Source organism: Orycteropus afer, unplaced genomic scaffold (assembly GCF_000298275.1).
Source record: "Orycteropus afer afer isolate SDZICR_OR568_19922 unplaced genomic scaffold, OryAfe1.0 scaffold00275, whole genome shotgun sequence".
Classification (NCBI taxonomy): domain Eukaryota; kingdom Metazoa; phylum Chordata; class Mammalia; order Tubulidentata; family Orycteropodidae; genus Orycteropus; species Orycteropus afer.
Genome location: NW_006921862.1, coordinates 3,384,587 through 3,396,191, shown reverse-complemented (window position 1 = coordinate 3,396,191; position 11,605 = coordinate 3,384,587). Strand labels below are relative to the sequence as shown.

General features: G+C 39.9%; 1 protein-coding gene across 1 annotated transcript in view; it reads left to right on the top strand.

Moving 5' to 3' along the window:
• The window catches only part of C7 (complement C7), a 94,510-nt gene that overhangs the window by 18,762 nt on the left and 64,143 nt on the right, over positions 1-11,605 (top strand). The window contains exons 4-6 of the mRNA XM_007950535.1: positions 1,450-1,591; positions 4,796-4,943; positions 7,711-7,849. Of these exons, the coding sequence (XP_007948726.1) occupies positions 1,450-1,591; positions 4,796-4,943; positions 7,711-7,849 (429 nt within the window). The remainder of the gene's footprint in view (positions 1-1,449; positions 1,592-4,795; positions 4,944-7,710; positions 7,850-11,605) is intronic.

Below are 11,605 nucleotides of genomic sequence, written 5' to 3'. Positions count from 1 at the left end.
CAACTTGAAGTTAAAGACAATTAAAACAAGTCCAAGAGAGCCAAAATATAATCTTGAATATCTCCCTCCTGAATTTAGAGATAATTTAAAGAATAGATTTGATGCATTGAACACCAACGACCGAAAACCAGAAGAATTGTGGGAGGATATCAAGAACATTATTCATGAAGAAAGCAAGAGATCACTAGAAAGATGAGAAAAGAAGAGAAGACCAAAATGGATGACAGAAGAGACTCTGAAACTTGCCAGGTATCGGGTATGGGTAGGTAAATGAGGATATACCCACAACCATACTTCCTACATGCTCTTAGTATGTGCTAGAAAAATGTCCACATGCAGTATAGAGCTAACAGGGGACAAAGTTAGGATAACTTCTTAGCCACAACTAAGGACCTGGAGAGTGAGTCACTGGACCTGAGGGCTCCAGACGGTGGGGGGGGGGGCATGTGGACGAATAAATTCCTCATTGATTGTCTATCATATGTAGTCTTCCTTTGGTTTCTGCTCAAAGTTTAAATCATCTGGAATCTTAGATTTGTTTCATTTTTCTTAGTAGGGGAGAGGCGAGTACAGATCAAGGCCTAAAAGATGCACTTTGATTACCTTGGGAAAGAAAAAGATTTGGTAGATCTTTTTTGTTTGTTTGTTTCAACGTTAGATACATGCTTTCATATTGAATGAGAATAAATGAATTTTAGTTGTAAGTTTCTCATTTGGTCTGATCATTTCCTTGATTTTCCAATAATCCTTTTCTCTCAGAAGCATGTTTTTGACATATTTCCCATTTCAGAGTTCAGTGTTTTTTTAGTTTTAATTTTTTTTAACTGTTTCATTTCAGAGACCAGTGTTTTTGATTGTCTGGTAAAATTCCATTGAAGATGTAGCTTCATCTTTGGACTACTTAGGTTTCTGTTTTGCACACTTGACTTCCATATTAGCATATTTCTCCTGAGTACTCTTCCTTGTCTTGTCTTCCTGAAGAAGACTTAAGTTCAGCTCAAATCAAATGTCATCATCTTTCTAAAGATTTCCCTAACTTCAACCTATTCCACTTCCCAGGATGCTTACACTCTCTTTGGAATCATTGATTTTACCTTTCCGATTAGCTCTTGGTACACAGCTTTGACAAAAATAATCATTCTGTGTTGTAATCTATTTACTTATATGTCTACCCACCTAGGCTTGACTCTTCCAGGTCACTTCTTAAAAGATTCTCTAATTTATTATTTTTTTCCCACTCAACCCTGAGAGTAAATATATAGCTGGGAGCTCTCTATAAATAATCACCTAACCGTAGCTGAATTCAAGGACAAGTGGGTCTGTGGCTTCATTGATTTTGGAGGTTTTATTTCAGAACAAATTCCCGGACATTGTTTCTCCGATTGCATTAATTTCTCTCAGATAAAAGGAGCTGGAAATACCTAAAAGGATGACCTGTTTTATGATTAGACTCGCAGGCGGTCGGTTGCTGTTTATGGTCAGTATGGGGGCCAATCCTGCGGTGGAAGTGCTTTTCAAAGGCAATCCTGTGAACCTACCCAAGGATGCCCAATAGAAGAGGGATGTGGAGAGCGTTTCAGGTGTTTTTCAGGTAATTTGTTCCCACAGTCTCAGAATGCAGATTGTAAATTCAAAAGCTATTTGAGAACTTGCTCAATACATACTTGTTGAATTTTACTGCAGTTATATTGGCCTATAAATTAATTTTCCCCAAGTATCAGCAAGATTTTTGTTGCCATATTAACACACGTTCATTTATCATTCTTTCACATACGAGGAGAGGCACCTGGTAATCGAAGTGGAACTCTGGCCTCTTTAAATTGACCCATGATTATTGACAGACCCAACAATTTCTGACATCACTTTTGGTGAAGATGAGAGGTCTGGAATGAACCCTGGGATTGAACAAAAGCAATTTTACTGCTCAATTTATTGTTATATTTACAAGAAAACAAATTATTAGCTTATCGAGGAGCAATACAGGTCATCTCTATCTACAGTTTGTTTAAAACATAGTTTTGACATTAATATCAATTAATCTATTGTCTGTTGCATTTATGTAGTCAGATTGATTCAAAAAACTTGAGCAAACATTTATTATCCTTGCTATGTCCCAGATAAAATGATGAAGGTTGTGAATGCAGAAATGACATGTACAGTCCTGAACAATGTTACAGTGTTATGGATAGAAGTGAATATAAATGAGTACTCTCTGTGGTGGAATGACTCTCCAACATTATCCGTTGAGGAGGAATTATAAAATAAGGCATTTGATCAAAATAAAATGGCTAACATTGGGTCCAGGCTCTAATGCCGTCTTGTCTTCTCTGGGTCGCAGCAGTCACAGCAGGCACTGCCATCCAGTCTGATCCGATTCGTGGTGACCCCTCCTTGGGTTTCCGAGGTGGTATCACTAAGGAAGTAGATTGCCCAACCTTCCTTCTGAGGAGTGGCTGGTGCGTTTGAACTTCTAGCATTCTGGTTAGCAGTCAAGTGCCTCAGGCACTGCACCACCAGAGCGCTCCCTTCTCTGGACCAGCAAACTCTATTCACTTCTAACCTAAATTTCTACTTCTAACTGAGTGTAACTACAGAAATGTTTTTTCTCTGTGGTCAAGGCCACATTCTTCTTGCAGATGTGTTCCTAGAGCTGGTTGGGACACAAATGATTATCCGAAAACTCCCTTATGGAGGATGTTCTTAAGAAATATGTCACCTTAAGCAAGATATTTTCATCTTGCTTACCATGTTAATACAAGGCACTTTGATTTATGTGTGATACTCTGAAGAGATGCCTGCACTTTACAATCTCAGGAAAACCTATGTCTTAAGATAGTTAATCTATATCTAGCAAACCTGTTTGTGATCTGACTACAGGAACAGGCCCTATCCTGTCATGACCTGTGGCAGTCTGCTGCCTTTTGTAATTGTGTCTTTTTTTGCCGGTCAATATATTCCAGTTGTATTTATGTAAGCAGTAATGTTAATAATCACTCTTTGCTTTGTCCAACCTTTAACTGACATCCATCACTACAAACCAATTAGAATATTAGTTATTAGTTCCTGGTTTAGCTATATAAATATTGCCTGCAACTTCTTGAAGCATTTTACTTTGTAAAGTATTTCCCTAGCTGCAACTGTGGCTGTTCCTTCAATAAAACTCTTTACTTTCATTTTTAACTTCCTGATCTTGCTCTATGACACTGCCAAACTCCTATTTTACTTTCAAACTCAAATCACATGGTGCCTCCTGTGGGAAGCCTTCCATAAACCCCCACTTTAAAGAGCTAATTAACACTTCACTTCTCTATGTTTCTTATGTACCTTCTACCACCCTGTAAGCTAGACTAATTTGTTAGCCTTCATGTCTCTATTGGTAGACTGAGAACTCCTTGATGACATAGATGATTTTTTTTCATTTATGCATCTGGAGTTCCTGGTAAATACTAGACTCTTAATAAATGTTTGCTGCATTGAATTGAGTGGCAGTTTAGTGGGCTGCTTGCTCTGATAGTTGTGTGCAGAGCATACTATAAAGTCATAAGAAGGACATGCACTCTAGTTTGTGGGGTAGGGATGATAGGGTAGGTACTGACTGTGTGAAGATAATGTTTAATTTGATTTTTTGAGGGACAAATAGAAGAAAGATAGGGAAAACCTTTCTATCAGAGAGGACTGTAAGTACAGGTGGCATGCCAGTGGCCCAGTGGCTAAGGCATAGGATATTAGGAGAAAAATGACTGGAGAGGTTGCTAGGGAGATAGACAGGGGCTAAAACATCTAGTGTCCTCCTTCTGTGCTCCTTTGGTTCCCTGGGCCTATGTGTGTCATAACAATCATGGTGCTGAATTATAGTCGTCTATGTCTTCATACTCTTTCCTATTAGACTGTAAGGTACATGAAGCTTGACCCAGTTTATTCATATTTGTACCCTGACATTCAAAAGAGTGCCTTACCCAGAACCACCCACTGGCACCAAGTTAATCTTCACTCATAGCCCCCCTTTAGGACAGAGTGGAGCTGCCCCAGACGGTTTCCGAGGCTATAAATCTTTACAGAAGCAGACTGCCTCATCTTTCTCCTGCAGGGTGGGTTTGAACCACTGACCTTTATGATTAGCAACCTAGTGCTTTAAACACAGCACCACCAGAGCTCCCCCCTTATACAGAGTAGGTGCTAAAGAAATGTTGTGTTTTAACATTTTGGCCCAGTTCCCATGCTCTCAAAATTTCCAAATCTAAATCACCAAGAAAAACAGTACTTTGGCATCTCAGTCTGAGATTACAGAAATAAATTGAAAATTGAAGAGCAGGAAGACAATCTATTTTCCCAGTAGGTGGCTTTACATGATTTTAGAGGATTCAGAATAACCACTTGATTATGGGTGAAGAAACCGGGATTTTGAATTCAAGTTCTATTTTCAATTTTGTGTCTTGCCAAGGAGAGAATCAATTCTGTGTGCTGCCTCACCTGGACACCCTGAGAAATTATCTCAAGCTCTGATGGCACAGTGGTTAAGGCATTTGGTTGCTAACCAAAAGTTTGGTGGTTCAAACCCACCAGCCACTCCGCAGGAGAAAGATGAGGCAGTCTGCTTCTGTAAAGATTTACAGGCTTCGAAACTCTATGGGGGCAGTTCTACTCTGTCCTGTGGGATCACTACAAGTCAGAATCAACTCAATGGGAGTGGGTGGGTCAAATTAGACTATTAGGGCAACGGTGGCAGGTGGGAGAGGAGCCTTCTTAATCCTGGTAGATTAATCCTTTCCTCCCTGTTTCATTTTCTTGTGTTCAGGTCACTGCATCAGTAAATCTTTGGTTTGCAATGGAGACTCTGACTGTGAAGAAGATAGCTCTGATGAAGACAGATGTGAAGAGTCAGAAAGCAGACCTTCCTGTGACATTGATAAACCTCCTCCAAATGTAGAACTTACCGGAAATGGGTAAGGTGCTGGGCAGCTACAAAATGCAGTCTTTCATTTTGCTTCTTTTTAATTTTTTTTTTATGGTATGGCATGGAAAGTTTAAAAGCAAATCACCATTAGCTCAGAGCTCTTTGCCACATCCTGAAACAAATTTTTATAAGTAGTAAGAGGTACATGTGTAAACATATCTGGTAAGATATGCCAGTTATTTCACACTGACTTGGTTTTGGGAGCTCTGGTGGCATAGTGCCTAAGGCATTTGACTGCTAACCAGAAGGCTGGCAGTTCAAACCCATCAGTCACTCCTCAGAAGGAAGGTAAGGCAATCTACTTCTGAGAAACCCAAGGTGGAATTGCTATGAGGTGGATCGGACTTACAGTAGTGAGTTTGGTTTTGGTTTGGACCTGGTTTTAACACTAAAAGTCCTGCATCCAAGTAAAATCCTCGGTCTTAGGCAAATCAGTACTGTTGGTCACTCTGGGGTTTGGTGGAGTGCTAATTGGTTTGCTAGTACTGCTATAACACAAACACCACAGAGAGAAGTACATTTTCTCAAGTTTAGGAGGCTGGACATCTGCTTTCAGGGTAACTGTGATAGGGGAAGGTTCTCTCTCTGTTGCCTCTGGAAGAAGATACTTGTTTTAGCTTTTGGAGCCTGGGTGTTCCTTGGTTACTGGGTGATCTGGTGATCTTCATGTGACATCTATCTTCCCCCATTTGTGCTTGCTCCTGTGTCTAGTTTGCTTTATTTATTTTTTTTAATAACTCAGTAGTGATTAGGTTTAGGATATACCCTACATTGATACAGCCTCAAAAACATAACAAAGAAAATTGTATTCCCAAAAGGGATTACATCTACAGGTATAAGGATTAGGATTCTAATACTTATTTTGGGACACAATTCAATTCATGATAGGTGCGGTGTAGTAAATTACCTGGTATGGCTTTTCTAGCCATAAGTCTTTGTAAACTCCATGGTGGAATTCACCTGAGCAACTGAGAAGCTCCTGGTTGTTAAAGTTATCCATCTGGGGTATTTCTGGTGCAAGTGGCACAAAACAATGTTCTGGGAAGTTTGCTCTCTCTCATGTGTTTAGAATTCTGATGTTATGATTGGTTAGTTTGACCACTCTGCCAGGCTCAAAAGGAGCCCTCCTGGAGGCAGAAGAAATCTCTCACTGCTGGCTGAGAGACAGGAGAGACACACATGTCTGAGAGACAGACACGAGAGACATGCATTGCTGAGAGAGAGACATGAGAGACATGCACTGCTGAGAAACACCTAGAGAGACTGTCGGCTGAGAGACGGCAGGCTGAGAGAGACTGATCGTGTTCCTGAACTTGAATTGTAGCCTGTTCCTTTGTTAATAAACCCCATAATCTGTGAGTTCTGTGTGGCCACTGCAATGAATTATTGAACCTAGCAGAGAGGTGGTGGGTGCTGTGGGAGGAATGGTTGGTGTATTGGTTGGTGAAAGGGCTGGAGGGAGGCAGCATGTCTGGGCTCACAAGAATAGACCTTAGGTTATTGATGGTGATTCTGTCTTCCTCTTGTGGGGTTAGAGGAGGTCAGAAGATGCCACCTCCCTGCCTCTTTGGCAATGGGATAAAAGAAGAAAAAGAGAGAGAGAGAAACAGGTGAGAGAGGGAGAGAAGGGACTGATTCTTCATGTGGGAGTACTCATTAATGAAGAGAATGAAGTAATGAAGAGAATGAAAAGACAAGTGAGTGAGAGCAGAGTGAGAAAGAAGAGAGAAATGGTGTGCTGTAATAAACAGACTGAAAAGAGATTGCTAAAACCAGCTGGGGACTTTCATTTCCAAGAAAAGTTGGAAAATCCCGTGTTTGTCTTTTCAAAAAGAATTCTGAGTAATGTTTAGGGGTCATCTGACCCAAGTAAAGTTTCTAGGGGTTTAAAAATAAGTACATTTCAAAGCAATGTTTGTTGTTGTTGTTGTTATGTGCCGTCGAGTCGGACCCGACTCATAGCGACCCCTCCTTGAGTTTCTGAGACAGTATCACTACAGAAGTAGATTGCCCAACCTTCCTTCCGAGGAGTGGCTGGTGGGTTTGAACAGCCAGCCTTCTGGTTAGCAGTCAAATGCCTTAGACACTATGCTACCAGGGCTCTCAAGCAATGTTTAGGTGCCATTTTTTCTATAATATTTTAAAATTTACTGACAGAGAAACAGGATAAAGTTACTCTAAGAGTATGCCATTCAGTATGCCAAGAAGCACTTAGTTGAAATTCGTGGTAGGGAGGCTTCTCTCCTCAAGAGTAGCCTTAATTGTATGGTTTTATCTGTAGATTCAGTTCAAAACAAACTCTTGTCATAGATATGATGGGGCTGTGTGCTTCGTAAATATGTTCTTAGGCTGAAAGGATGTTGGATTTTCCCAGCTATTGTTGTCACTATGTGCTGTTGAGTCGGACCCAACTCATAGGGACCGCCCCTTGGGTTTCCGAGGTGGCATCACTACAGAAGTAGATTGCCCAACCTTCCTTCCAAGGTGTGGCTGGTGGGTTTGAACCACCAGCCTTCTGGTTAGCAGTCAAGTGCCTTAGGCACTATGCTACCAGAGCTCCTAGTAGTATCTATTATAACAAGCAAGGGAAGTTGGATAATGCATAGGGTACACTAGGACTCTCTTGTCTTAATTTGAGCTCTCTCAAATTAAGTGCTTAAATATAATTTATTTCAAGAACTTCTAGAGTTCTCTAATGATGCCTTCTCCAGCAAGTGCTATTTCTGGTTTCTAACTGTCTTTTCTTCTTAAAACAGTTATAATGTTCTCACTGGCCAATTTAGGAACAGAGTCATCAACACTAAAAGTTTTGGTGGTCAATGCAGAAAAGTGTTTAGTGGAGATGGAAGAGATTTCTACAGACTGAGTGGAAATGTCCTTTCCTATACATTCCAGGTACTTAATTAAATTGATTTAATTTAGTTCTAATTTGTGAATTGTCAGAAATCATTATTTATGTGATGTTGATTTTTTGGTATTTGTTGAGAATTTATAACCTAATATAGTCTAACATACAGTCAGTTTTTTTAAGTGTTTCATATGGGCTTAAAAAGAACAGGTATACTTTAACTTGGGTACTGGGCAATGATGACAATTAGATCACAATTAGATGAAATACTTCATGTTCAACTCTGTGATCCATGGGGACCTAGAATCTTATTATGTGTTCCTGTATGAATGCTGAAACTCAGGGCTTTGGCCATGACTTCTTATGATGAAACTTTAGGACATCCATGTGTTCAGCTTTTATTTTGAAATTGTGAAGCATTTCATATATACAAGTGAGTGTGGATAACATACATATAATTTACAGAAAAAAAAATATATCATGGTAAATATATGTGTGAAAAGCCCTTGGGTGGTGCAACAGTTTGCACTTTACTGCTAACCTAAAGGTTGGTGGTTCGAATCCACCCAATGGTGCCATTGAAGAAAAAAGCCTGGTGATCAGCTTCCATTAAGATTACAACGAAGAAAACCCAACGGAGCAGTTCTACTTTCTAACACATGGGGTTTCTGTGAGTTGGAAATGACTCAATGGCAACTAACACCACCGCCGACAAATACATATGTAACAAAGTATTTGCCATTTCAATATTCCTCATATGTACAATCTAGTGACATTAATTATATTCATTTTGCTGTGCAACCATCCATTATCTGTTTCCAAATTTTTCCATCGCTCTTAACAAAATTTCTTTGTCTCCTAGTAATGAACTCCCTCTCCTTCCTCCCTCCTTCCCACCCCTGATTGTTGTTGTTGTTATGTGCCATCGAGTCGGACCCAACTCATGGCGACCCCTCCTTGCTTTCCAAGGTGGTGTCACTACAGAAGTAGATTGCCCCATCTTCCTTCCGAGGAGTGGCTGGTGGGTTTGAATCACCAGCCCTCTGGTTAGCAGTCCAGTGCCTTAGGCACTACACTGCCAGAGCTCTCTGATAGCCACTAATAAACTTTGGTCTCCATACACTTACAAATCCCAGATATTTCGTATAAGTGGACAAAAGTAATACAACAAGTATCCGTATATTCCCACCACCTACCTTAAGAAATAGAATATTGCTTATGCGCCCCTTCTGATCACATCCCTCTTCCATCCCCTAGGCAATTAGTCTCTTACATTTTCTATGGATCACTTATTTTTCTATATAAGTTTATTTCATATGTGTTTGTCACTAAACAAAAAATTCTTTGGTTTAGTTTGCTTGTGTTTGCAATTTATATATATAGAACCATATAGCATGTAGTCTTCTATGATTTTTTTTTCCTCACTTGAAATTATGATTTTGAGGTTTGTTCATACTGATCCAGATGGCTTATTTATGCAGTAATATGTACTGTTCTATAAATGGACCATAATTTATTCATTTGATTAATATTGATTATTTGGGCTGCTTTCAGTTTTTTTCTTATGAATATGCTGTGAACATTTTTGTGCCCGAGGCCCAATACTAAAGGGCTAGAGTTTCTCCAGGTCCTAGAACTTGAACTATTGACCTATAGATTACGTATATTTTAAACTTTACTAAGTAGCATTTCCAAAATGGTTGTACCAATTTACATCCCTCCACTAGCATCTTGCCAACGTTGGTCCTGCCTGACTTTCAAATTTTGCTTCTGGTCTCAGGATCCGGTCCATCTCCAAGCTTTTGCATTTTGTGTACTATTTCTGTCACACACACTAAGAGAATGAATCCTGTTCCTCGATTTCTACACAAAATCTACTAGGCCATATAGTTAAGGATTTGCAGAGAAAATAGAGGAAGGGTTTCTATTGTAATGGAGCAAGCACATTTAAGCATATCCGTTGGCAGCTTTGATCTTAAAATGTCCTTTCACAGCCTTGACAAAATGAAGCTTCTGGTCTCATTCTGTTTTATTCAGTCTCTTTTTTGCTCGCTTATTCCAAGAGCCTCTCTTTCTCTCCTTCTTTTCCTCAGAATTCCCAAAACATCCAACTTGGCTCTCCTTATCTATTATTCCTAAATTTGTTAACCAAAACTATTTGTATGCTCAGACAAAAGAGCCTTTTGTTTATCAAGATGAGCCCTCTCTGGAAAATAGCTTTGATTATAAATAGCCAGCTCACCATTCTTCCAATTTATAGTAAAATAAGTTACATTTAAGAGTTACTGAATCACAAAAATTAAGAGTGAAACAGATCTGAAAATTTAAATGTACTTTGGCATCTGCACTACCTTAGGCAATTATATAAGTTTAAGGCTCACAAAAGCCTTGGAAGTTAAGTAATATTCTTATGTATGTGAAGGCTGAGGCCCAGAGGACTTATGCTGACTTACTTTAAGTCATGAAATTTGTAAGTAGTTGAGTTTGGATTAATGTGGTGCAGTGGTTAAAGCACTTGGCTGCTAACCGAAAAGGTTGGCAGTTGGAACTCACCAGCTGTTCCCTGGGAGAGAGATGTGGCAGTCTGCTTCCATAAAGATTTACTACCCTTTGTGGGCAGTTCTACTCCATCCTATAGGGTCACTATGAGTTGGATCAGGTCAACAGCAATGGGTTTGGTTTTGTGGTTTTAAAACTTGAATAAAGAGCACCATGGTGCAATGATTAAGCACTCTAAACCAAGTCAAAACCAAACTCACTGCTGTCGATTTGGATCCGACTCACAGTGACCCCTCCTTGGGTTTCTGAGCAGTATCGCTACTGAAGCCCAACGTTTCTTCTGAAGAGCGGCTGGTGGGTTTGAACCACCAGCCTTCTGGTTAGCAGTCAAATGCCTTAGGCACTACATCACCAGAGCTCCCATTAAGCACTCTGCTGCTAATCAAAATATTGGTGATTCTAATCCACCCAGTGTCTCTGCAGGAAAAAGACCTGGCAAATTGCTCCAGTAAAGATGACAGCCTAGGAGAACCCTATGGGATAGCTCCACTCTGTCATGTGGGGTCAACCATGCATCAGAATTGACTTGATGACATCTAACAACAGAGCTTGAATGCAGGTCTGCCAGACTTTAAAACCTTTTATTGTTTGACCGTATTTTACTCTCCTGCTGTATTGAATTTAATTTCCTTTTCAATTCCAAATTCCACATGGGAAACAATATGTACTGTAATTTAACCTTTGGCCAAAAGGAAGAATATGAGTTAGGCACATAGAGAGATTTTTTTCCTTTCTATTCCTAGGAGGATGTATTGCTAATTCTTTCATAATTATAAGGGGGAGAATTTCATGTATATTTTTGGTCAAATTTAGAAAGTTATAGAGCAGAGAAAATAATAAGGAAGAGAATTTCTGACTTAGCTGGAAGGTAGACGTGATGGAAGGCTGCAGCTTCTAAAGAGGAATAATTTAGTAACAGCGTGATCCTGACATTCGTTTCCTCAGCATGGCTTGAATTTTGGATTGACATCTGAAATGTCTTTCCAATCATTGACTTCCAAGGTGTTCGCCAGAAGTAGAGAGAAATTATAGCCTGTTACTGAGTGAAAAATAGAGATGTTTTGAGGCTCGAGCTTGAGGGAAATGAGGTGGAAGCAACAGGCGGGTGAGTCAGTCAGGTAGGTGTTCAACCTTGATGTGGATATGGGGGCAATGAGCGTGTTTGGTAATTCATATATATTGACCTCAGGACCCCTGGGTATTCAGCTCCCTATGAGGTAGTTGGGAGCTCTGGTAGCATAGTG